This window comes from Parambassis ranga, chromosome 1 (assembly GCF_900634625.1).
Source record: "Parambassis ranga chromosome 1, fParRan2.1, whole genome shotgun sequence".
NCBI classification, from domain to species: Eukaryota; Metazoa; Chordata; class Actinopteri; family Ambassidae; genus Parambassis; species Parambassis ranga.
In genome coordinates, this window is record NC_041022.1 from 16,248,945 (window position 1) to 16,273,643 (window position 24,699).

Below are 24,699 nucleotides of genomic sequence, written 5' to 3' on the forward strand. Positions count from 1 at the left end.
TGGTTCCTCCTGTAAACAACAACATATAATGCAGCTCATTGTGGCAGGCTCAAATTCCTGCAGTCAAAAAAAGGCCTCATTATTTTGCTCCGTTTTAACCAGTTCCTGTGCTGCTGCTTGTGTGTACTACAGACACACATTATGGCTTCACCATCTAACATGAAGGAGAATATTGACAGTGTTTCCTGAGCTGTCAACATCCACTAGGGAGGATCTGGACTTGAGGACTGGGCTCTGCAGTCTGTCATAGCCTAGGCAGCAGCCCCATCCAATTTAAGAGCCCCCATGGACTCAGAAGTAGTTTCCTCTTCACCCTCTTCTTCGTCATCATCCTCATCTTCCTCCTCCTCCTCATCCTCCTCATCATCATCATCATCTTCCTCCTCATCCTCCTCATCCTCTCCGTAGTAGTCCTGTTGGTCTCCTCTGGATGCTAGGTTCTTCCAGTAGGCTTCATACCCTGATGCTCCATCATCATCATCATCATCATAATCATCACCACCAGCCTGGCGGCCAAACTTCAAGCTGCGAGCTGCAGAGAAGATGAGTGAGAGTATTGGGTTTAAAAGTATCTTAAAAATAAAGTTAAGCTAATAGCATGTGTCTAAATAGATTTTTTTATTTAGATATTTAGTTGTGGCAGTAATATTGGAAATTAGTTCCATATTATGATGAGCTATACTTTTACACATAATCACATTGATAACCTAAAATATGTGAGTATCTACAGGCTGAAACTGCCAAACAGCAGCTGAGCAGAGTCTCAGTATGTGATTTGACACATTGTGTCCCCGTTTAATAACTGATAACTCGTTTCTAAGGTTACAGTTACATCACACTGAATTTTGTTTACACAACACTTCTATACGATGTCAATAATACAATTAACTGACCAATCACATTATTAGAGGGCACTTTTTATGGGAAATAAGTGCCTTTCTTAAGAACATACCATCTCTGCTTTCCGTTTCATTTTTAAATCACTGAGCAGGAAAGCTAAAGCTGCAGTAACTTCCTCCTAACTGCAGCTATGTAGTAACTTGCAGTCAGTCAGCAGTGTTTGTGTGAGACTTACTGGACATGCTGAGGTCCTTGGTCTCCTGTGTCTCATGGCCACACTTGGGACACGGCGGGGCCTTGCCTTTCTCCTGTTTGAAGACTTTGCTCTTAGCGTGGTCGTCACAGTAACATGCCTGTGGGGGAAAAGTTGATTAATCTTTAAATCATTAATCAGAAACATACTGTTGACTCTCTCTTCTTCTGCCATGACTCTTCACTCTTACTGAGGATTTACCAGCTTTTCTGTTTTCTCCTTATGTACAGTTTGATAATGCTCTTTAGACCATTCTTATTTCTCCTTTTCTGTTAAGGTTAGGGACACATGACAATAAAATGTTGTGAACAGAAATCTACTTTATATTTCCACCACTATCGCTTGTAACACAGTCATGTCACACTGCCCCCAGAGCAACACTTATGCAAGCATTACGAGTCCATCAATAAATCCCAGTGATGGCTGGGAACTGAGGTCATTTACTCTGTTGTACTTAGGTACAGTCGAGCTGTGTTTGCTACGTGTATCAAATTTCGGTGTAATTGTACAGTAACCACACTGCAGAGTCATTATGTTTGGATCAACAGGTCGCCAAGCAGAGGGAAGACTTCCAGCTTCTCACACATTTAATGGTTGCTAGAACACCAGATACCCGTGTGAGTAAAGCCTTGTATTAGTTCTGGCTCAAACAGCCTTCCACACTCCTCCCATGCACCTTAACAAGATGTGCATGTTACAGCTTAGTTGGGATTCTCAGTGCTGCGAGTGTGACTGTTGGCCATGAGATAAACTGGCACCCTGATCAAGTTGTAATCTGCCTCTTGCCCATTGATAGCTGTAATAGGCTTCATCCCCCTGCTACCCAGTACAGCATGAAACAGAGTAGAAAATGGATGGATTGACTGCAGCACTCTTTTGCTGCTGTTTAGTAAACAAAATGTTTTAGTTTTTTTTTAGTTTCCATTACACAATTCCAGTATGTCGGAAATATTTCCTGCTGTGGTGGGAGAAACCGAAAGCTAAACAAAGCCATCTTATCAGTTAGGTGATGCGGGTTGTTGACATGACATGTTGAAGAAGCGGTCTGTGGTTTGGGATGAAAAGGTTTGCCACTGCCCACAAAACAAATAAACAAGCATCTTCCGGCTCTGTGCTCTCTCACCTTACAGCGCAGGCAGGAGTGTTGTCCCAGTCTGTTACAGGAAACACCTTAAAATACAATGTGAGAAAAAGCAGAACAAAGTGTAAACACTCCCTTCACTGCACAATCCCCTCTGGACATTATTGTTCATGATACACTTTCCCCATTAACCACAAAAATCTGCTGAATGACAGAGTGAAAGCAAAACTGAATGGCTCACATTTATACGTTTCTGCCTGAAGGACTTGGCAGCTTGCCTGATGCTCAAACTGATCATCTTCACATAAAAAGTTCTGACAGAAGGAGCAGCGGAAGATTCGTCCTCCTGTCAGGGAAGTTAACAGAGTGTGTCATGATTTTTAGTTTTGCATGATGTGTATTTTATTTAGAAGTGGCTGTGTGGAGTCTCACCATGATCCCAGACACTGCGGTCACACTCTATGCAGTCTGCATCAGTCAGGGGACACACACAGGCGTGAGTGCTAAGACATTTCCTACCGTGGCACACCCAAGCTTCACAGAAGTCACACACTGCCCCCTAGTGTTTGTAAGACGTACAAGGACAAAGCTTGTGTAAGAAGTGTTTTTGTACACATACAGACACACTCACAAGCCTGAAGGTTATTTGACTTTTTTCCAACATTATTATACGTTAAATCATAGAAAAGCAGAGTAATCCATGACTGACCATCAGTTTGAACCTGTCCTGATTTCATACCCCTTAATGTAAAAGTAGTTTTAGATAAAATACATCATTGTGCAATTGTATGATAAAATAACTTTCAAATACACTCCAACCACTCACTGTTTCGCTTCAGCTCTAACACAGTCTATTACATTTTCTCCTAAAAATCTAAAAAGCAGGCCGGGTTCACAGCAAATAAACCATGTGAGAAATTAACTCACCACCATCGCCATTCCAGTGCTGTGAATCCCTGGATGCTTGATGACACAATCCGATGACTTCATACACTTGGTTTTACCTAAGGACACAAACATTTCATAAATGACTCATCTGCAATTACTGACTTTAATTCCACTCAGTGCTGGATCTCCTTTCTAAATAATCTGTCACACTGATTAAAAGACAAAGCTCAGCTCATAACATACTCACCACACTGGGCACAGACTGGCAGCTTCTGCACTGAGTTGCAGAAGTAGCAGAAAGCTCTGTTTTTCTGTTTTCTAACAGAAACAAAGAAGGATCACATTAACTCTCTGCTCTGTCATACTAAAGCAAATGTGTTATGAAAACTTAAAGTTACTAACCTCTGACATTTGTCACATTCCTACAAAAATAAAGTAACATATATGAGTAAGATTTAGAAAAAATGTTCAGATATTCCTGTATGTGTCAGCGCCAGCATACCATGTTGGAGTTACAGGGGTGTTTAGCCACATCAACATGTTCCCGGTTGGCTCGAGTCTGTTTCTCCCTCTCTTTGCGGCTCTCAGCCTTCTTTCTGGCGCCGGTTTTCTTTTTGGGCATTTCTGGTTTTCCGTCGAACTCTCTGCTGGTTTTCTTTCCTGAAAACACAAACTTACAGGGCGGACATGCAGCTAATCAGTCTATGTGTCACTAATTCAGCTATCCGAGGATAACGTTAAGTTCTTTTTTCCCATTATTTTTCCCACGTTAATAATAACACTCGCACAACGATCAGTAAAACAGGTAGCTTACACAAATGAAGGACAAACATCCATGATAAAAATTATAGCCTTCTTGTTCATGTCGCCTTGCTGCTATTTACCTGACACATGGCTACGTACTTTAAATTTAACCTTTACCGTTAGCTAAGCCACACGTTAAAACTGTTTCACTTCCAAACAGGCTCACCGGTGCCCGTGAATACTTTAACACAAATGTCATTTAAAATATAAAGGTATATTTTGTATGAACATGGAGGAAATTACCGAAATGATCAGCGGAGTGACTGCTGCTCGGTCCGTCCTGAAAATATGTTCGCTTGAACACATTGCCGTGCCTTTCGTTCCGCAAATCCAATACATCTTTTTTTTCAGAAGTGTTAGCCTTATAATAAAACATACTTTTACTATTCAGTAATTATAAGCTCATAGATGTATTTGGTATTCCTGCTTAAAAAAGGAAGTGTTGGTTTCTAAGTTCTTAAAAATCTAAAATAAACAGCATGCTGCACACAAAGAGATGACACAACTGTTCTCTTTCAGACATTTTTCATAATTATTGGGCAACAGGGCACTTTTTGATTTTTTTTATATATTTCGCATTTATAAAAAATAAAACATGATGGGTTGTTCCAGATTAGATCGCATTACAATTAATTTAAGAGCTAAAATCAGACAGACACCGACACCCTGGAGTCTGTCCATCCATCCATCCGCTGAACCCGCTTTGTCCTGTAGCACAGGACCTTTCACTGATACAAAAAATAATTCAGAAAATCATGTCTAAATATGAACAGAAGAGTGCACTGTAATCAAAACCTGCTTAAAAAATTCTCAATTTGTCAAACTATGCTTGTTAAGGTTATATTTAAATGCACAACAGTGCAGCTTGAGATTCATTCACACTGATTGTGAATCAGTTTCAGCTGCTGTTGTGCAAATGGAACAGACAACAGGTGGAAATGAAAGGCAGTCAATACAAGCCCTATAAAGGAGAGGTTGTGCAGGTGCTGACCACAGACCGTTTCTCCATCAGGGTTGTGGTAGAAAAAGAAGCCCAGTTGAGTAATTTTTTACTGTCCTCCTGGCTGCCTCTCTTTAAAAGGTGCCACTGTGTGAAACTGGGCAGAGACAAACCCAGGAAAGCTGTCCTGGAATCAGCTGAGGGAGAGTTAGAGAAAGTTGCTCAGATAAGCTATTGTGATGTCTAATGATGTGTAAACATGATGCTTTTGGCAAATGCCCCAAAAATAGCATATTATTGTGTGCACCTGGGAGAATAAATAAAGAAAAAAACACATTAAATAATTAGAAAAACATGCAATTGACTGGTTTTATATATATTAAGTCTATATTTTTGCTTTTGTTAGATTTTGATTCTTAAAAAAAACGGTGATATCGTTACATTAACAAGAAGGTACTTTGTTAGTTAGGAGTCTTGCTCTTTTAGCTACAGTCTGTGCTTTTGAACTTTCAGGCTCTTCATACATTCAAACGCTGCCCAGGCAGTTTTTTTTCGTTTTTGTTTTTGTTTTTTTTTTGCGCCGTGACGCCACTCTGACGTCTACACACGGACGGAAGTGATGCATATCGCGTCCCTGCCGTCAGCTAATCTGTTGGTGATGGATAATGTCAGAGAATTCATCTGAAGCGAAACAGCATGATGCTCAGGTGAAACTCATTTGGAGTCTTTGATGACCTTAGATCGCGCAGCAGGAAGAAATCCAAGCGATGGATCCGTCCAGGAGGAGCGAGAGCGACTGGCAGGGGCTGATCGGCGAGGTGAGCCTGCGGAGGCGCAGAGAGCAGCCACGGGAGCTGCGCTAATGTGCGCTGACACTGCATAAGAGTCGTGTTTAAGCAAGATATTGTTGTAATCCATAACACTCTGTCGTCTGTTTGCACCTACATACAATTAAAGATAGACAGATTACACAGAGTGTACGGGATTAAATCCAAGCTGCTGCTTTGTGTACACCTGTAGGGAGTGTTGACACAAGGATTTATTTTTCTGTTTCCGTTTCTCTGTAGATGAAGAACACACTGCTTTAACTTAGAGCCATGTAAACAAGCACTCACTGTCCTCTGTGTGCTCTACATGAGCTCCACTACATGTCAAATATTTAATTCAACACATTAATCTAACACTCACGGATTATGAAGTAGCCTATTATACTTTGTTATTGTTAAAGATGAACTGAAAAAATAGGCCCTGCCTCCACGGCTCTCATATATTAACATATTTTATTTTATAAAAAATAATAAAAACCTGATCTGAACTTTTTCCATTGATTGATGGAAACATAAGCCTTAAGATATATCATAATGAATACTAACATCAGAATCAAGCTTTTGTTTTTTGTTTTGTTTTTTGTCTTTCTGCAGTTTGTAGTTTGCAAGCAAAAGCTGGAGAGTAAGAAAGAAGCTCTTCTGATTCTGTCCAAAGAGCTGGACACCTGCCAGCAGGAGAGGGATCAATATAAACTGATGGCCAACCAGCTCCGTGAGCGGCATCAGGGACTAAAGAAGAAGTACAGAGAACTCATTGTAAGCTGACATATCACAGTCTCAAAGATGCTTGATGAGTGTTACATTTAGGAGATTTTGCATTTATTGAAAATGGTCACTCTTGTTTTTTTATAACAGGATGGAGATCCCTCTCTTCCTCCTGAGAAACGGAATCAGGTAAGTCATTTTAACCTACAGGGCTCTGAGAAATACATTACACATATTACTACAAGGTAACATGAATATAAGGGACATTCAGTACAGTCTGTATAGCTGTTCCCTGTTTCCATCAAAGGAGTTGGAGAGCAGGGTCAGAACCAGTGTCTCAATCTTAAATCAGTTCTTTACATTTTTACATTTTTGTAGTCAAAGCCTAGGGCTGTGTACAGAATCACCCCCTGCTCACTGTATAGGGCTCTATATAGTGTAGTTCCCTCAATGCATCCCACAATGCATTATAAAAAGAAGTGTACAGTGAGTGAGCAGTACAGTCATCCATTGAAGCTAAGAAGTAAACTGGAGAGTAGAACAGGTATGGGGACAGCGTGACCCATCACAAATATAATGATCCGAACCATGACGTGTTAAGTTTGTTTATTATCCATGATTCTATAGAAGATTCTATAGAATTGCTAATATATAGAATGATTAGCAATTCTATAGAATCACGGATGATTCTATAGAATCTGCCACGATTCTGTAGAATCATCCATATAGAAGATTCTACATCATCCATATAGATGATTCTATACAATCTTCTATATATACAGAATCGTGGCAGATTCTATAGAATCATCCGCATAATACAACGTTTATATAATAAATTGTGTTATAGGCACATAGCGGCTTGTTTAGCTGGCAGAGAATTTTTTTATTTATGCGACAGCAGTGATGAAATAAAAGGCACCAGAAATGGATGCAGTAGTGTCCGAAAGTGTTTTCCCGACGATTTCCCTTTGTAAAGCCCAGCACACTCCCAACACAGCTCCACCTGTAGAGAGTAGAGAGTGAGTGGGTGGATGATTTCAGACAGTGTCGGCCACAAAATTGGATTTAGAGCAGCACCTGCTGGTTTAGAAGCAGGGTCTAATATGAAGACAAACAGAGAGAAGACAAAAAGGGCTTCTGTACTGCTGTGTACTGGACGCTGTAGTTCTTGATGGAAATCTAGTATACAGTAGAAGTGACTGCTGGTCATGTGTCTATTTCTTATCCAGGTGAATTTAGCCCAGTTACTGAGAGACTCCAGAGAAAGAAATGGTCAACTGTCTGAGGAGGTGAAGGAGCTGAAACAACGACTGGCAGAAGCACAGGGTGACAACAAGGTGTGATTCCAAGCTGTTCTCCATTAGTCATATTATGTAGTAACCCTCACAGATCTTTAACATTTATGCTGGCTGCAGAAAGTGGTTACACACAACAGGCTTCTTCTTACCTGCTTTTCCTGCAGCTCCTGCGAATGACCATCACCAAACAGAGGCTGGGAGATGAAGAGGTCGGTGCTCGACACTTTCCTGCTCATGAGAGAGAAGATCTGGTCAAACAGTTAGAACAAGCCAGAGAACAGGTGAGGACTGCTGACCTGACATATTTATGTTTCTTTCTTTGGCAAATGATAGTAACAGCTGTAATGTACTGCAAACAAGATTAATCTCAACAGTAAGTGTGACAGTAAGGCCAGGGTTTTCTTTAAGTATTAGTATGACATGACATGATGTGCCGACACATTGTCTGCTGCTGCAGAGCGATGTGCTGGAACACAGCGTGAAGTCACTCACAGACGAGCTTCAGGATGTTCGAGCAGAGCGGGACGTGTTCCAACAGAAGGCTCACCGACTCAATGTGGAAATGAACCACATCGTAGGGAACAGTGACGTCCGGATTTTAGATATAGATGCACTCTGCATGGAGAACAGGTTCGTAACTGGTTGACTGTCTGTAGAATTAGAATGGCTCAAACTGTTCAGAGAGTTCAAACTGAGACTTCTCCTGTTCTATAGGAATATACATACACTGTATTAGCTGTAAACCTGGACATAACATTGTTTAAATTTCACACCTTGAAAGCATCTTCGCTGTTTTAACAGACTGAACTCAATGAAAGCTCAATGACTTCCCTGACTAAGGTTTTTAAATACATTTTTTTTCAGGTATTTACACGAGCGGCTAAACCAACTTCAAGAAGAAGTCAACTTACTCAAGACGAATCTTTTGAAATATAAGGTAATTTGATCTGTTTTAATGATTTTGTTATTACTAAATAATTTCACACCAGTTTCTGAGTTTCACTGATGAGATGTTTTGAAGTGATTTACTAAAATAAGAATATTTTATTAATCAAATCTATGTATCTGCTTTTAGAGCGCTCTGGAGTGCAGGAAGAACTCTAAAATCTGTGGGAAACCCAACAGTAGTGCTCTGACTGGGGTGCTTTCTGCGAAACAAGGTCAGAAGAATATGTTGAGTAACATTTTCACACATCCAGTGTTGCACACATGGCTGTTTTAATGAGTGTCTCTGCTTCTCCAACATAAGTGTTTTTATCACATTCCTGCAATGAGTGGTTTTCCTGAGCTAAAGAGTGGAGCCACTGTAATAACACGCTGCAGCAAACAAGAAAGTGATCAGCTCAGAGAGCAGTGCTGCAAATATCCACTGAGAGCAGTCTTTTCTTTCACTGCCGTTAAAACCAGCTCTTAGCTGTTATTTTGAGGAAACATGTAACCATTTAATGCTTAAAGCCTCTCAGGGATGTGGCCTATTGCACAATCAAAGTGGATCAATACCACATTTGTTTTAGTCACTCTGGTCCAAACTGAGTTAACTCTTAAACTGCAGACTGAGCAGGCCAGCACACAGTGTTTGTACTTTTACTCTGACTGACACCAAAGCTCCATGCTGTGGTTTTAAAGTGATGTTTATCCCGGTCAGTGTGTCTCATGGAGAAAGACCTTGTACTGTAAGTGTGACTCGTGATGTCTGTGCAGTGAAGGAGCTGTTACTGTCTGAAGAAAATGGCTGCAGTTTGCCGGTGACCCCTCAGTCCATCTCTGACCTCAAGTCTTTGGCCACAGCTCTGCTGGAAACCATCCACGAAAAGAACATGGTGGTCCAGCATCAACGGCAAATCAACAAGTATGGCGATTTATTCTTAAGATTAAGATTAACTTTATTAATCCCCGTGGGGAAATTGAGTTGTAGTAGCAGCATTTTCCACTCTGTTGTGATATAACTGGCTCTTTACTGTCCCTTCAATGTGTTTTATTATTATAATTATTAGGATTCTTGGAAGCCGAGTAGCAGAGTTGGAGAAGAAGCTGAAAACACTAGAGATGTCTGGATTATGGAGCCTCCCAGGTGAATAAATGTGACTTCAGTTATTGATATAACTGTAGATCATTCTAACCTGTTTTCTGTGTAACTAATTGCAATGATACCTTCTCTGTCTTCTTTTGCTTCTTGCTACCTGGAGGTCTGACTTATAATGTGTCTCTGGGAATATATGGAAGTATGTTTCTCCAACACTGTTTAAATTCTGACATGCATCTTCTGCTGGGCTTCTAACAATGATTTTGCACATCTCTAATCTAACAGTTTTTAGAAACCTTTTCAGGAGCTTACTTTTTATTATGGTTTTGGCTGTAGGGGGGAAAGATGCCATCATCCTGAACACTCAGGACACTCGGGCTGAATCGCCAAACTCTCCTGGACAGGAAGGTTAATATCCATGTCATGTATCAGCAGGTCCTTTGCCATCTGTTAAAGCAATATTTGTTGAACGTCTACATTCTCTGTTCTTACAGGTGATAGTCTGTCTGATGAAAAGCAGCAGAGCGCACCACAAGATCCAAACCCCATCTGTGAAGCACCAGCTGAATCCAAAGACCCACCATCAGCAGCCAGGGTGGACACATCCTACCAGAACCCTTCATACCTCTCACCTGAGGAGGAGCCAGCCAGCCCTCACACAGACATGCCAAATAATGAGGAGTATCATGAAAGTGTCCAGTCACAAGTCACAGAGGATTGTACTGCTTTAACAGAAGAAAGTGAGTGTGTGAGGGCCTCTCCTCTCACAGCGACCCACCCAGACGAACCCCACCCATCAGACCCCTGCCAGTCACAGCAGCTTTCAGAGAGCTCAGAGCTGACAGGAGGGCAAGAGGATGAGTCAGTGGACACTGCTACAACCGAGCGTGTTATAACAGAAGGAAGTATTCACATTGTTTCCTCTACCACTGTCTCTAACGCTCCTGAAGAGCAGCAGGAGGACGTCCAGTCAAACCAGGAAGCGCATGTGTGTGATCATCAGGAGACATGAAGTCTTCCGAGAGCTATGCTCACACGTAGCTTAACAGGAACAATAATGACAAAAGAAGCTTTTATAATATAGGGATACTTTATTTATTTTTATGAGTCAGTCAGAATTTACGGAAACATCTTAAATTGTGTCCATACGTGTATTTTCATCACCATGAAAGGTATAACTGAGATTATGTAACAGATTATGTAACTTTTCCTGCTGTACTTGATCCAGATTACTGAGCTCTCTGCTATGTCTCATGCTGTCCCCCTAAATACTGTTTAAGAAGCAGATTTATTTTGTTTCTTCAAGAACAATGTGAAAAATCACAAAAAGGTTACCACGTCTTCAATTGTTTCATTTATACTGAAAGAGGCATTTTGCCCAGGAACTCCAGTAATAATGCTTAAAACCCAGATTATGTTAATCCTGAAACAAAGTTCTGTGACAAATACTACTAATTTACTGAGAATTACAACTTCTTCAGTGCTTTTGCTTATTTAACTGATAGACATCCTCAGTGTTTGAGCCGTTAATCTCTTAGTTGAAGTTAAACCATCCATCTATTATCTGAACCCACTTAGTCCTGGACTATAGGGTCACAAGGGCCTGGAGACTTTCTCAGCTGTCTATGGACAACATGCAGGATATATCCTGGACATGTTGCCAGTGTATCACAGGAGAGACAAACAAAACCAGTCCTGCTCACAATTTAGAGTACAAACATGCAGGTCAGGATGCCAGAGTACCCGGTGAAAACCCAGAATGTGCAAACTCCACCCGAAAAGGCCTCTAGGCTTATCTGAACCAAATAACAAGTGAGGCGGCAGGGCTTAACCCCGACACCGCTGTGAAGTTAAACCATCAGAACCAACTGAAGTTCAATAATATATATTGATTAATAGCTGTATTATCACATGCTGGAGGAAATGCTTAACATAATGCGTTGTAGAATATATTGTTTTCTGTGGTTGTCTAATTTCTAAACATCCATTGTGATTCTGTACAAAATAAGCATGCTGACATCATAACTTTGGGTAATAAGCACAAACAAAATGTAACTAAGGCTGATGGGAGTGTATTAGTGAAGGTATTCAACTCAAGTTGGACTTATTCTTGAGGTCTAATTTTTAAAAAAGTAGTTTTATTCATCTTCTAGTTACAAGACCCAAATGTGATGTTGATGCTAGGAAAACAAATGCAAGCTCAGCAGTCAATTGATTTATCATCTAGTATTAAAGTGTACCACATCACTGGCAAAGTACTGTAGTTTGATCAATCATCTCTGTATGTGAAGTAGAATAAATCACTCATACTGTGTTTTTGTTCTTTTGATAAGATGCTATTAATTGGAAGAAGTGGATTTTATTGAATCATTGATTTTCCTTTGGATCAGATGGGAATATAATCCCATGATCCTTACTCTGTGACTTTATGTCTTTATCTGACCTGTTTCAGGTAAAAAATGTCTTCTTTTTAACCCTTTAACAGTATTTTCCTGTCTTTTCCTGTCTCCCATTGTCAGTCTTTCAGATTCTGTGCTACATCTAGCCATGGACCGCGTAAGTTGACTGAATATATGCCACTACTGAATCACTAATTTCTCGTCATCTGCCTAGCATACTGCTTATGCTGCTTATTCCACAGACTGGGGAAGGAGATCCCAATGACACAACAGCCCAGCCTCTGGCCAGCATTTCCGTGCAGCAGGCTCCCAGCGTCCCCACCACGGCCCAGGTCATCCATCTGTTCATGAACCACCACAGCTCTTCCGATCACAGACAGGCCTCCGAACAGTGTCGCCTCCGACTCAAACATTGCATTGATTTTTCCTTCCTGGGGACTAAAGTTACCAAAGTCTCCAGGATGGTTGGGATGATGCACACCGTATGGATTGTAGTGACCACCGGTGGAGCCACATCCCTGGCTCAGGTCTCCGTACTGATGGATGTGCACCGCTCTCAGCTGAGGAGCAGTGTCTCTGGGGAAGCCGTTAAACTGGAGGAGTACTTCGAGTTTTCCATCAGGGTAGTCCTGCTTAAACAGCGCCTGTCCGTATACTTTGGGCAGGCCCTCTGTCAGTGAGGTGCTGGGTTTCATTTTGCAGGCTGCATACATGGTGCCATTGTGGTGTGAGACCTCTGGTGGAGCCAAGCTGTCACTGTCGGCTGAGACACGTTGATAGCCCGCCAGCAGAACCAGCAGAGGGACACTCACTGACCTGAAGCATGTGGAGGGTTATAAGGACAAATGTAAAGCAAAGGCACTGAATTACTACCAGTGGAGCCTAGTTATACAACTCTACACGGACATAAGACCATTAAGTTTTTAAGAAATACAAATGTAGCCTTTGAAGTAAATGCATTCAAATTCTGCCAAAAGGACATTGTTGACTGAGCCTATTAGTGAGACTTGTAATTTAAAATTAAAGCACAGAACATGGATACAGGCCACAAACAGGCCTGTGTAGAGCTAACAAAAAAGTGCGAATTGTTCTGCTCACGTCGCCATCACGTCGCATTACCTTCCGCGTCTAAAACTAAATACAAACATACAATGCGAAGTCCACTTACACATACAGATGCATAGTCTCCGTGAAAAAAAATGTGCGTGTTGATCTTCTGCGGAGTCAAAATACAAAATGTTTCCTAACGGGCTTGTATAAGCGTGCCTGGAGGCGTCACTGAGGGTGGAGAGGGTGGAGCAGGACCAGAGCAGGACACGGTTTAAAGTGTTTTAAGAGTGTTTTTGTTTGCCGCAGGTTAGAATTAAGACAAAGCCGTTACATAATGATAATAATAATAATAATAGCCTTTACTTTACTTTTTCATAGTATATATTTTATGTTTATTTTTGCAAGCTCTTTGCAACCTGTTTCCTTATTGTGCATATGACAATAAACGCTTTGAATAAACGCTTCTTTTATTCCTTGACAGCAGTGTCAGACAGAAGGATGCTGTCTCAGCTGCAGAGGGATCCTGGAGAACAGCTTCCATCCTCTCCACGACGTGCTGCTGAGGTGCAGGAGTACTTTCAGTGCCAGACTGATCCCTCCTAAATGCACCACTAAGCGCCACAGGAGGTCATTCCTTCCTGTGGCCATCAAACGGTACAACTCCTGAGATCAGACAATCTGATCTAACACACTGTCTTGTTAATTATATCCATATTGGATTTATTGTAGACAAGATTTTACTGCACACAGTAAGTGTGCGGGTGTTGTAACACGCAGCGTCCACTCCAGAGCAGCAGGTGGCGCTGACAGTGACTCTGACACTAGAATGAAAAGAAGAAAACAGTCCTGTACCGGAATCAGGAAAACCGAGACAGTTGCCCGGCAGAGCTGTGTCCGCGCTATTTGACTGAGGATAAGCATCTTTTTCCTCTAAAGATGTCCAAAAGACATCGCCTGGATCTGGGTGATGATTACTCTTCCAGCAAGAAGAGGTCTGATGGGTAGGTGAAGCTCTACAGTGAGCAATGCCTGCTTTAACCAGTTAGGCACAAGCTAACTGTTAGCTGGTGTTGATGAAGTTGGCTAACAGCCACCATGGATGTATGAAGAACAGAGACAATAACCTAAGCTTTTAATGTATACGTGGTTTAGCAGTCGTTATGTCGTATCAAACTGTTACTAAGTCGCGGGGTATTTGAGTGCTAGTGAAATTGCGGCAATAACTTCATCTAGCTGCTTGGGACGGCTTTAGCTAGCAAACGAAGAATCAACGTTTCCTTTACCATTGAGGCACGTGTATGTGTGGCTAGCGTTAACTTAGCAAGTTGCTAACAACCCTTCCAAGCTAGCCTTAACTGACTAGCATACCTTAGCAACTATTTAAACGCTGTGATGGTGTTCTTAAAATAGCCATACTACCAGAAGCTGTATGATTTGTTGTTGTGAACATCTCATTTCTTAGCATAACAGAAACTTTAGCTATATTTCCCTACTTCTGCTAACACGTATGTGCTACAGTTTTTAATCGTATATAGCAACATTATCAAAGCCAAAGTCAAACGTGCAGGGAAATTCTGTTTTGTAAATGTTTACATATTGGTTAAATTGGTTAGGGGGAACAAACATGGACGTTTTACATAATAGTAACGAACCTCACTCGATTCGTTTGCAGCGTTTTGAACCACAGACTATTTAGAGCATACGTTTTCCATACAAATTTTGTGTTTATTTTTTTCATACGAACTGGGGTGTATTGTCTGGCAGCATGTTAGAAACAGTGGGGGGAACGTGTAAGCTATGCTGTTTATTTTAATATGTGGAACAAGTGCCTTCACACTTGGTACAAATATGGGAGAGCATCATTTCAACTCTGGTTCTGCTGTTTTGTAAAGTCAAGTTCACTGACTATTGACACAAGAGTAATGGGTGCAGGTTTTAGATTAATATTTGACCACAGAGTGAACACACTGTCACACATTGTCAGTGCTTGCTAACTGAGAGAAAATTTATTTTTCCCCCTAATTTTTCAATTTGTCATGTATGATGTGAATTCGGCACATCTGCTCCAGGTTGTTTTTGTCAATGCTATGGGTTGAAAATCCCCTTGATGATGGCATCATAATGTTTTCTGTCCACTGTATGTGTTGATATCAATGCATTGTTCTGATGTTGACAGGAGAGACCGGGATCGTGACAGAGACCGTGAAGATCGATCCAGAGACAGAGATAGGGACAGGGACAGAGACAGAGACCGGGACAGAGACCAAAAGCCTTCTAGCACTCCCTCTAACAGCACGGCAGCCACTCTGGGCTTAACACCTCTAAAGCAGATGGCTGTGCAACAGCAGATCAACCCATTCACCAACCTGCCGCACACACCACGCTACTATGAGATTCTGAAGAAACGGTTACAGCTGCCTGTGTGGGAGTACAAGGAAAACTTCAATGACATCATCAACCGTCAGCAGTCCTTTGTCCTTGTTGGAGAAACTGGCTCTGGGAAGACAACCCAGGTATGAATGGAAGTTCTTTTCTGATTAGCCTCTGTCTCACTGTCATTACTTTAATCTACCTCTGACATAATCGTTGTTTGTATTGCAGATTCCACAGTGGTGTGTGGACATGGTGAGAGGCTTGCCTGGTCCTAAGCGTGCAGTAGCTTGTACCCAGCCCAGGAGAGTGGCAGCTATGAGTGTGGCTCAAAGAGTGGCAGACGAAATGGACGTCATGCTTGGACAGGAAGTCGGTTACTCCATCCGATTTGAGGACTGCAGCTCTGCCAAAACTATACTAAAGTAAGTGATGATTTAAGTTTACATGAGATTATAGACACAGAACAGTTAGTACTTTTAGTCACAATCTAACACGTCTGTTATTTCTTAAGGTACATGACTGATGGTATGTTGCTACGAGAGGCCATGAATGACCCACTGCTGGAGCGGTATGGTGTGATCATTCTGGACGAGGCCCACGAGAGAACTCTAGCCACAGATATTCTGATGGGAGTGCTGAAGGAAGTGGTCCGTCAAAGAGCAGATCTGAAGGTGTGTTGTCTTGGGATAAAAGTCAAACATTATTCCTAAATAAACCCACTAATGAGAAAATCCATTAACGTCTATACTTACCTTAGTCTGTACAACAAGTTTATAGATAGATGGGTACATTTTGTTTATATTAAAAAAAAAAAAATCAGCACCTCAAAATATTATTATTGTTTCTTTATGGATAATAACAACATTGTGGGCAAGAGGAGTTTGCCAGTGTGGAACAGACGTGAGATGTAATGCAGTGATTCTGTTTCTGCACAGGTGATCGTCATGAGTGCCACCCTAGATGCCGGAAAGTTCCAAGTGTACTTTGACAACTGTCCCCTGCTGACCATTCCTGGGCGTACACATCCTGTAGAGATCTTTTACACACCCGAGCCTGAACGGGACTACCTCGAGGCAGCGATCCGTACAGTCATCCAGATTCACATGTGTGAGGAAGATGAAGGTGACTGCCTTCTCTTCCTCACTGGTCAAGAGGTAATTCTCAAATTGCTTCCTGCTCGTCTTTTGCACAACATTTTTTAACAAAGAGCAAAACATGAACTTAATTTTCTTTCTCGTAGGAAATTGATGAGGCCTGCAAGAGGATCAAGCGTGAGGTGGATGACCTTGGACCTGAAGTTGGCGACATAAAAATCATTCCACTGTATTCCACGTTGCCCCCACAGCAGCAGCAAAGGATCTTTGAGCCACCTCCTCCAAGGAAGCCCAATGGCGCAATAGGAAGAAAGGTACATTTTGAACAATAGGACAGGCTAAATAGTGTTGCCTCTTTTTAAAAATGTTAATCTTACTGCCTGTGCTTCTCCTTCAGGTTGTTGTATCAACAAACATTGCTGAGACTTCCCTAACAATTGACGGTGTAGTGTTTGTCATTGATCCTGGATTTGCCAAACAAAAGGTGAGTAAAAATGTTTCTTCTAAATGTTTATAGTCATAAGGTGTATATTTTTTTAGATTATAATGTGCGTTTTGTAAAATACATGGTGGATATTTATTTATGTTTAAGTCGGTAAATGCAGATATATTTTTTGCTTCATCTCATGGTTGCTGTTTTTGAATGTGTGTGCAGGTGTACAATCCTCGTATCAGAGTGGAGTCTTTGCTTGTCACAGCCATCAGTAAAGCTTCTGCCCAGCAGAGGGCAGGGCGAGCTGGCAGAACACGTCCAGGGAAATGTTTCCGCCTCTACACAGAGAAGGCCTACAAAACTGAGATGCAGGTAAACCTGTAGTACTTTGCTGAACTTTTTATGGTTTTGATAAAGCCAAAAACACACTGGAAGGGTGCAAACATAAAGTAATTATGTTATTTTGGTTCCTGGTAGTGAAACAGTGCATAGTCCAAAAGGGCCAGCTGGGAGTGGAATATGGACCAGAGGGTCTGTTGATAATAAACTCACTTCTAGCCAAGCATATCTCTGGGGGGGTCATGGCTCAGAAATGGCTGGGCCAATCACAGCGATGCACTGTGACACAGCAGCTTACTGGAAACACACTTCTCCTGAAAGTCTGGTTTGTGGGAGTATGATGGAATAAAATTATAAAAACATATTTTAAATTAATAACAGAATACTAATTTAAATAGACCCATCTGTTGCTTGTAGCATTGAAAGTCATTCTGTAGAAGGAGCTTTCAATGTATGACAACAAGTACTGCAGGTATCACTTTTGCTGTAGGGAGTACTGAGCTTAGCTGATGTTCTCTCTTAAAATGTTTTTAATGCCAATCTAACTACATCTCCTGTTATAACTAAGCATTTTTAGTCATTGCTCCACATTTTAGAGTATGTTGTTTGTCTGTGTTGATAAAAACGTCAGTGGCAGCAGACTGACCAATGTACTGCAGCCATGGGAGATACACTGAATAAATCTCACCAAGTATTTCACTTTTACAACTTTTACTCTTGTGAGGAAGTTGTGAAGGAGTGTTGCATGCCTGTTGCAACTTCACAACTTCCTCACATTGCATTGCTCTTAATTCAAATTACATTGTTGACATTTGGATATTGGCTTCTTCCCTCTCATAGGATAACACATACCCTGAGATTCTTCGGTCCAACCTGGGGTCTGTTGTGCTGCAGCTGAAGAAGCTCGGTATTGACGACCTTGTACACTTTGACTTCATGGATCCACCTGGTGAGTCACTCTGCATTAGTTTTTACTGTGAACTGTAAATGACCCCTTTGTACTAGTTAGGCATGACTAGCTGACATCGCTGACTCCCCTCTCCTCACTACAGCTCCAGAGACACTAATGAGAGCCCTTGAGCTGCTGAATTACCTGGCAGCTCTCAACGATGACGGAGACCTGACAGAGTTGGGCTCCATGATGGCAGAATTTCCTCTGGACCCCCAGCTGGCGAAGATGGTTATTGCAAGCTGCGAGTTTAACTGCTCTAACGAGATCCTTTCCATTACTGCCATGTTGTCAGGTAATGCCCAGAACTGGGCTGACATCCTCCTTGCCTTCTGTAGGCCAGGTTTCTCTGGGTTAACAACACTTCTGATTACAGGTGGTGTTAAGAATAATCACCCCCCCAAATGTTTCCCTAAAAGTATTTGTAGCTAACTGACTAATTAGCAGTCAATCTCTTTGAATGTGCAGTATTTGCAGATTAGAAGCATATCCATCTAATGGGACATACAAGAGGCTTAATAACGTTGTTTACGGTTAAACTATTGCAACAAATTATGCTCAGTTTTCTTCATAAGCGATACATTTTTTTTGGCAGATAATACAGTGCAGACTAATATTAACCCTTTAATTTAACTTAACTAAATTAATCTTAACAAAACTTTATTTTAATTTTTAACATACTTTTCTACAATATTGAACATAATTTCCATGCAATTATTGCTAGACCTGCAGCTCCATTATTGGTTTGTGTCATCGCAAACATCTTTGCAAATTATTTACAAGCTTAAATGCCAGATGACATTGTAACTGTAGATTTGAATTTCTTATCGTATTGATACAGAAAGTGAACCTCTTCAGGAGTGTTTCATCACCAAAGCATGTGGATAGGGCAGGCACCACACTAATTTTGTCAAATTAATTATTTTATTTATATTGATATTATTATTCTCTTTATTTGTGTAGCCCAAGAAGTGTTTCAATCATCTGCTCTTAGGCTCAAGCATTATGTATCAAACCCCTGCTGGTGTCCCTAACACTTTGTAGTTGTGTGAAAATTCTTGTTTTACAGATGTGGTTAAATGACCCCCCTCTCTACGAGCTAATAGCCATTACAGTTGGGAATGACCATGAGAAAAGACTGCAGACCCCTCTTTGATAGCGCTTGTGGTCCTGCCCTGTCCCAGCGTGCCGAGTGCCCTAGCATCATAGGCTTTGCTCCATTTTTCTGTGAATGTTTGACTCATCCCTATGGGCGGCTTTGTTGGGGCCCATACCAACCTTGTTTAGTCCCACAGTGTTTTGTCCGTCCCACGGAGGCTAAGAAGGCAGCAGACGAGTCCAAGATGAGGTTTGCTCACATTGATGGAGACCATTTGACGCTGCTCAACGTCTACCACGCCTTCAAACAAAGTGAGCAGCAGCCGTTTTGTTTTTCACTGTACAGAACAATGTTGGTGCAAAGGTTATGTAGAAACTGCATGATTGTTTTTGTCACCTATAAAATAGTCTGACAGGGTAATGGCATACAATTGTAGGCCCAACATGCAATTTACTTGTTGTTTTAATAAAGCACCTGACTCTAAATCCATGTCCCCTTTTCCAGACCATGAGTCCAACCAGTGGTGCTATGACAACTTTATCAACTACCGTTCACTGATGTCTGCTGATAACGTGCGCCAGCAGTTGTCGAGGATCATGGACCGCTTTAACCTGCCTCGCCGGAGCACAGAGTTCACCAGCCGAGATTATTACATCAACATTCGACGAGCACTCTGCACCGGCTTCTTTATGCAGGTGAGCTGATCTAATAGCGTCTTTCATGCTGCCTTTTATTAGTCTTTTTTTTATAGCTAACAACTCCTGCCTTCCAACATGTTCTTTTCTTTGGTCCTCCTTGCAGGTGGCTCATTTGGAGCGCACAGGCCATTACCTCACAGTCAAAGATAACCAAGTGGTCCAGCTGCACCCGTCTACAGTACTGGACCACAAACCCGAGTGGGTTCTCTACAACGAATTTGTCCTCACCACCAAGAACTACATTCGCACTTGCACAGACATCAAGCCAGAGTGGTATGTGTATGGACATTTAAATTGGGATAAGCTACGTTTTTCATGATGTGGTCCTCTGATTAATGGCTCTCTCCTTTCTTTGCTTCAGGCTGGTGAAGATTGCCCCCCAGTACTATGACATGAGTAACTTCCCACAATGTGAAGCTAAAAGACAGCTGGAGCGAATCATTGCCAAACTCGAGAGCAAGGAGTATTCTCAGTACTGAACAATAGCCAACACTTGTCCTGGACAACAACTGCATACTATAGTTTTAGATCTTTCTGTATCATTGTATCTTAATGTTCAAAAGTTGGCTTTTGATTTTTATATATTTTTTGATTTTCTTTTCTGTCATCAATGTTAATTCTGTAACTAAGTGTAATGTCAGATGAAATATCAACAGCGGTTGTTAGACCTGTCTGTAACGACTTTGAAAAGGAAGATCAGAAACATGTCATTTAGATGTGGTTGAATTTCCTTTAGAACACTGCGGAGTCATAACAAAGATTTGTGCTTGCTTTATTTCTTTAATAAAGGAGCTTTGACTTAATTTCTCTGTATAAATTAATTAGTAAAGCCTGTTGTTGCAAAATCAGTGTTTTTTTGTTTTGCTTTTGCATTGGGGAAAAAAAAATCCAGATTAAAAATCTCAATTCTTAAAAGATTATTTGTGATGACTTAGTCACTGTTGGAGCATTTAGGAGTTACAGTGTTGTTGATCATGGAGCCCCATTTGTGATCAAATCTGCTCTTAAAACTGAAAGAAACTAAATGGGTCTAAGTGTCCAAATTACTGTTTATTAAAACCTATGACATACACATTTATTATTTCATCTTCCAGAAGAGGGACCTAATATGGCTATAGACTATTGGCGATTAAACTTGGAAACCAGTGTAATAAAATATGCAACTCTGCAATTTTGTTATCTAAGCTTGCAATGTCATGGATCTTGTGGGAATGAGACTCAATCTAAAGCAGCTGGATTGCAACGTAACACTTATCAGTGAATTATGAGGCTCATAATGTAATAAACCTTGCAGACACTTATAAAACAAGCTGTACAGACTTCAAGACTTCATAACGTTTTATAGCTGGAGGTGTGTTCGCCCCAGAGACCTTGTTTATTACCAATTCTCTTCTACATCCTCTATGGTCTCTGGCAGACACCTGTTCCTTGTCTCTGACAGCGTTCTTGCCACTACACCTCCCAGCACAGCCAAAGAGCATAAGATGACCTGTGGCAGTTCCTTCCAGACCTCATCCAGTAGGAGGATCAGGGGGGCCACAGCGACACCAAACCGAGCCATGAAAGAGTTGTAGCCCATACCGTTCTGCCTAAAAGCGTTCAAGAAGAAGTGGTCATAGAGAGAAATGTCAAGGTCATTTTATCACTGTATTTAATAAAAGAATGAAAATTTTTCATTTGTTATGGTTACAAGCCAGAGACATGTACAGTTACCTCACAACAGTAGGATACAGCTCAGAGCTGTACAGCACAACTGTTGCAAACGATGATGAAGAAAACCCTTTTCCAAAGACTGCCACCACCGTTCGGGCGACTGACATATCTGAGAAGAGCAGCAAGTGTGACATTAGACACAGGTTGCTGTGCATCAGCTCTGGGACAGTGTTAAAAATGAACATAACCCAGCACTCAGATGTAGCTCTGTGGAGATGGCTGCCTACCTTTTGGCATCACAATGTTGATTCCAAGACAGCCTCCAGCCATCAGCATAGCTGCCACCTCAGTGCTCCTCCTGCCTATCTTATCCAGTAGGTAGTAAACACTCACTTTAGCTGGGAGCTCAATTAAAGCATAGGTAAACTGAGTGAGATAGATGTTCAGCCCAAAACCTGTGATGTTGAAGCTAATGCCATAAAATGTAATTGCCACACAAAACCTATTGGGATGAAGGAAGTAGAAATGAGTTACATGTAGAAAACAGACATGATATTGAATCATTCATGAACTCATTGAACATAATGCCTCACAGACCATAATGTACCAGTACTCAGGGCCAGTCTCCTCATCTTAGGAGTTCGTATTAAGTCGAGGTAGGAGTAGGTCCGATCTCTTTTCTCTGTCACAACAATAGTAGATAGTGTCTGAAAGAATACAAAGCAATGTTATTTTATGAATCTAGTTATAGAAAAAAACAGACTTTGGATGAATTTAATGGAATGTACAACCTCTGTTTTTCGTGTGTGAGTTGAGCTCTCTCTATGATTCATCTCAGCACACTTTTTCAAATACATCTGAGCCTGTTCCAGCTTTCCATTGGCAATGAGCCACCTGGCAGACTCTGGCATCCACCTAAAAGTTGAGGAGAGTAGGTGAATGAATTCCTTTATATGTTTACATTAAGTAAGTAACACAAATAATGCCTGCACAAAATACTGTAAGCCATCAGGTGTTTGGTGTACAGTGTGATGTCAGAACAACAACAGAAAATTAGATGGGTTCATAAATTAATGTGAACACCTTTCTAGAGCTGCAACTCAAGACATTTTAACTTAATAAGGAAAATTTAAGGGGGAAAAAAAGTATCTGTTGATGCCTGAATTTCATCAAAAATGTCAAAGGATGTGGATAGAAGGATCTCGCTAGTTGACAGACTGATGGATGAAAGTTTCTAATATTATTATATTTGTTAGATGGATTATGTTTTGTCTCCTTGTAGTGAATGCCTGGTGATGAAATTTCATAAAAACTGGTGCAAATGTTCACTTACACTCAAAGATAACTGAGTAGTTGTCAGTCAAAGGCTACCAGTGAATAATTTGTGAAGTACTACATATTGTTACGCTGCCCTACAGGATGACATGATTAAGTCATAGATATTTTACTGCATATCTACATGGCCTGTAGTCAGCTGAACTATGCTCATGTTATACAACAATACAAAGTCTTCACTACGTTTAAAGAGAAGACATGAACAATAAAACCAACTTATTTGGTTAACCTCTCCCATGGCCCTCAGATGTTAATCAGTGACACCAAACAAAGATAAGTGTGTACCACAGGGAGGGGGCCTTAGGTTGGATTAAAGGAGTTTACCTCCAGGTGAAGATGGCTAAGAGTAAAGGTGATGTAATGCTGACTATCAGCATCCGCCAGTCATTCACCAAATAGGCAATAGCTGCAAATGCCATGTTGCCAAAAGTCCAGGATAAGCTGTCGATCACTCCCACCATTTTCCTGTGCTTTATGTCCACCCACTCCACACCTGCGAAACACAAGCTGTGAGTTCCTTTCTCTAAATCTGCGTTTCATGCACATGTTTGCATAAAGAATATTAATATTAGTTACTGAGCACTGCTGACACAATGACGATGCCAGTGATGCAGAAACCAGTGAGGAACCTCAGCACTGCGAACATGATGTAGGATGTAGAAAACGCACTGGCAACAGCAAACAGCATTCCAGACACGTAGGACACCAGCAGCATGATTCTCCGGCCATACCTACAGAAAGTTCTCAATTTTAACTCTTCATGCTGTTTTGTGTTATTGAAGGTTTAAATTAAGCCACCTGTCGCTCAGACTTCCGAAGGACACGGCTCCAAACATTACGCCCACAAAGAAGATGGTAGCAGTTGCCTTGTTTTTCCGTCTTTGGTCACACACCAGGTCCCACTTTAACCAACAAATACATAAAATAGATTCAGTTCACGTTATTCTGCAAAGATCAGATGTCTGATCTACACATGTGACTGTTGTAAATTAAGTAGTTCATGTTAGGGTCACCTCTGAGGTCAGAGTAGACTTGAAGGTGGTGTTATCGTACACCCATCCATTCTGGCATGGCACTGTGGGTACGTCAGTGATGTTAGAGGAGTTAAACAGCAGGTGATACTGAGGCTCCGCAAACATGTGGCAGGAGCTCGGCGTCCCGTCCTGCAGTACTGGAATGCTGACGACAAGCCTCTGAGCCAGGGATAAATTCTCAAACGTACCTCCATCATCTAGAGAGCTGAAGTCACAGTGGTGAGAGGGAACAGCTGATATGAAGTTGTTTAGCATGAAGTGGCAGGGCAGTGTGAAGCGGCCAATGAAGCTGATCACTATGATCATTTTCTGAAATCTTCCGAATCCATTAATATCAGTAAGAATGTCCTCAAACTTCATGTTGGCTGCTCAGTGCTAACAATATGTCTCCTCATACAGCTATGCCTGCATACTAAGCCGAAGCAGACCACAATTATGGCTCCAAATCCAGACACAGCTGACCTTTGGTATTTACAGGATTAAAATCTGTGAATATGTTACCTTACTAAACCACACTCAAAGCTCTGTGTGTGTGAAAGAGCATTTGCTAGTGCTAATAATTAAAGAAGGGTGCTAAGTGTCAA

The 24,699-nt window shown here is 41.3% G+C and overlaps 5 protein-coding genes across 6 annotated transcripts; 2 read left to right on the top strand and 3 right to left on the bottom strand.

Moving 5' to 3' along the window:
• Positions 1-88: 88 nt before the first annotated feature.
• Positions 89-4,181, bottom strand: znf330 (zinc finger protein 330). The gene is made up of 10 exons (XM_028416966.1): positions 4,110-4,181; positions 3,565-3,735; positions 3,465-3,484; positions 3,310-3,380; positions 3,102-3,178; positions 2,607-2,733; positions 2,416-2,520; positions 2,217-2,263; positions 1,076-1,193; positions 89-532 (listed from the first exon to the last, which is right to left on the bottom strand). Exons 1-10 carry the CDS (start codon positions 4,170-4,172, stop codon positions 252-254), a joined length of 1,080 nt encoding a protein of 359 aa, XP_028272767.1. The 5' UTR covers positions 4,173-4,181; the 3' UTR covers positions 89-251.
• Positions 4,182-5,417: 1,236 nt separating this feature from the next.
• Positions 5,418-10,749, top strand: LOC114441023 (coiled-coil domain-containing protein 149-like). Of its 2 annotated transcripts, XM_028413758.1 has the most exons (13): positions 5,418-5,624; positions 6,228-6,389; positions 6,489-6,527; positions 7,568-7,675; positions 7,801-7,917; positions 8,094-8,266; positions 8,501-8,573; positions 8,712-8,796; positions 9,338-9,485; positions 9,631-9,707; positions 9,823-9,858; positions 9,996-10,067; positions 10,154-10,749. In XM_028413758.1, the coding sequence occupies exons 1-13, from the start codon at positions 5,574-5,576 to the stop codon at positions 10,669-10,671; spliced, it is 1,659 nt and encodes a 552-aa protein (XP_028269559.1). In that variant the 5' UTR covers positions 5,418-5,573; the 3' UTR covers positions 10,672-10,749. The 2 variants fall into 2 exon arrangements, with proteins under 2 accessions (XP_028269559.1, XP_028269567.1); XM_028413766.1 differs by lacking the exon at positions 9,823-9,858.
• LOC114441035 (extracellular superoxide dismutase [Cu-Zn]-like) lies at positions 10,736-13,342 on the bottom strand. The gene is made up of 2 exons (XM_028413778.1): positions 13,227-13,342; positions 10,736-12,874 (listed from the first exon to the last, which is right to left on the bottom strand). Exons 1-2 carry the CDS (start codon positions 13,238-13,240, stop codon positions 12,250-12,252), a joined length of 639 nt encoding a protein of 212 aa, XP_028269579.1. The 5' UTR covers positions 13,241-13,342; the 3' UTR covers positions 10,736-12,249.
• A 599-nt stretch (positions 13,343-13,941) lies between these two features.
• On the top strand, positions 13,942-20,941 carry LOC114433372 (pre-mRNA-splicing factor ATP-dependent RNA helicase DHX15). The gene is made up of 14 exons (XM_028401907.1): positions 13,942-14,109; positions 15,285-15,621; positions 15,710-15,903; positions 15,993-16,152; positions 16,417-16,635; positions 16,722-16,889; positions 16,973-17,059; positions 17,231-17,380; positions 18,188-18,296; positions 18,400-18,591; positions 19,584-19,706; positions 19,900-20,090; positions 20,197-20,366; positions 20,455-20,941. Exons 1-14 carry the CDS (start codon positions 14,045-14,047, stop codon positions 20,570-20,572), a joined length of 2,283 nt encoding a protein of 760 aa, XP_028257708.1. The 5' UTR covers positions 13,942-14,044; the 3' UTR covers positions 20,573-20,941.
• LOC114433383 (solute carrier family 22 member 7-like) lies at positions 20,929-24,540 on the bottom strand. Its single transcript, XM_028401918.1, has 9 exons — positions 24,095-24,540; positions 23,880-23,983; positions 23,658-23,812; positions 23,406-23,574; positions 22,538-22,661; positions 22,344-22,453; positions 22,034-22,248; positions 21,807-21,915; positions 20,929-21,682 (listed from the first exon to the last, which is right to left on the bottom strand). Exons 1-9 carry the CDS (start codon positions 24,473-24,475, stop codon positions 21,472-21,474), a joined length of 1,578 nt encoding a protein of 525 aa, XP_028257719.1. The 5' UTR covers positions 24,476-24,540; the 3' UTR covers positions 20,929-21,471.
• Between the last annotated feature and the right edge of the window lie 159 nt (positions 24,541-24,699).

Coding starts and splice junctions, on each gene's coding strand:
- LOC114433383 (XM_028401918.1), bottom strand. CDS start 24,475: ATGAAGTTTGAGGACATTCTTACTGATATTAATGGATTCGGAAGATTT. Junction 23,984..24,094: donor AGTCTACTCTGACCTCAGAG/GTGACCCTAACA, acceptor TGTTGGTTAAAG/TGGGACCTGGTGTGTGACCA. Junction 23,813..23,879: donor TTCGGAAGTCTGAGCGACAG/GTGGCTTAATTT, acceptor AACTTTCTGTAG/GTATGGCCGGAGAATCATGC.
- znf330 (XM_028416966.1), bottom strand. CDS start 4,172: ATGTGTTCAAGCGAACATATTTTCAGGACGGACCGAGCAGCAGTCACT. Junction 3,179..3,309: donor GCCAGTCTGTGCCCAGTGTG/GTGAGTATGTTA, acceptor TTGTGTCCTTAG/GTAAAACCAAGTGTATGAAG. Junction 1,194..2,216: donor ACTCCTGCCTGCGCTGTAAG/GTGAGAGAGCAC, acceptor TTTCCCCCACAG/GCATGTTACTGTGACGACCA.
- LOC114441023 (XM_028413758.1), top strand. CDS start 5,574: ATGGATCCGTCCAGGAGGAGCGAGAGCGACTGGCAGGGGCTGATCGGC. Junction 9,486..9,630: donor CATCAACGGCAAATCAACAA/GTATGGCGATTT, acceptor TATAATTATTAG/GATTCTTGGAAGCCGAGTAG. Junction 9,708..9,822: donor TGGATTATGGAGCCTCCCAG/GTGAATAAATGT, acceptor TGCTACCTGGAG/GTCTGACTTATAATGTGTCT.
- LOC114433372 (XM_028401907.1), top strand. CDS start 14,045: ATGTCCAAAAGACATCGCCTGGATCTGGGTGATGATTACTCTTCCAGC. Junction 19,707..19,899: donor CTACCACGCCTTCAAACAAA/GTGAGCAGCAGC, acceptor CCCCTTTTCCAG/ACCATGAGTCCAACCAGTGG. Junction 20,091..20,196: donor GCACCGGCTTCTTTATGCAG/GTGAGCTGATCT, acceptor TCCTCCTTGCAG/GTGGCTCATTTGGAGCGCAC.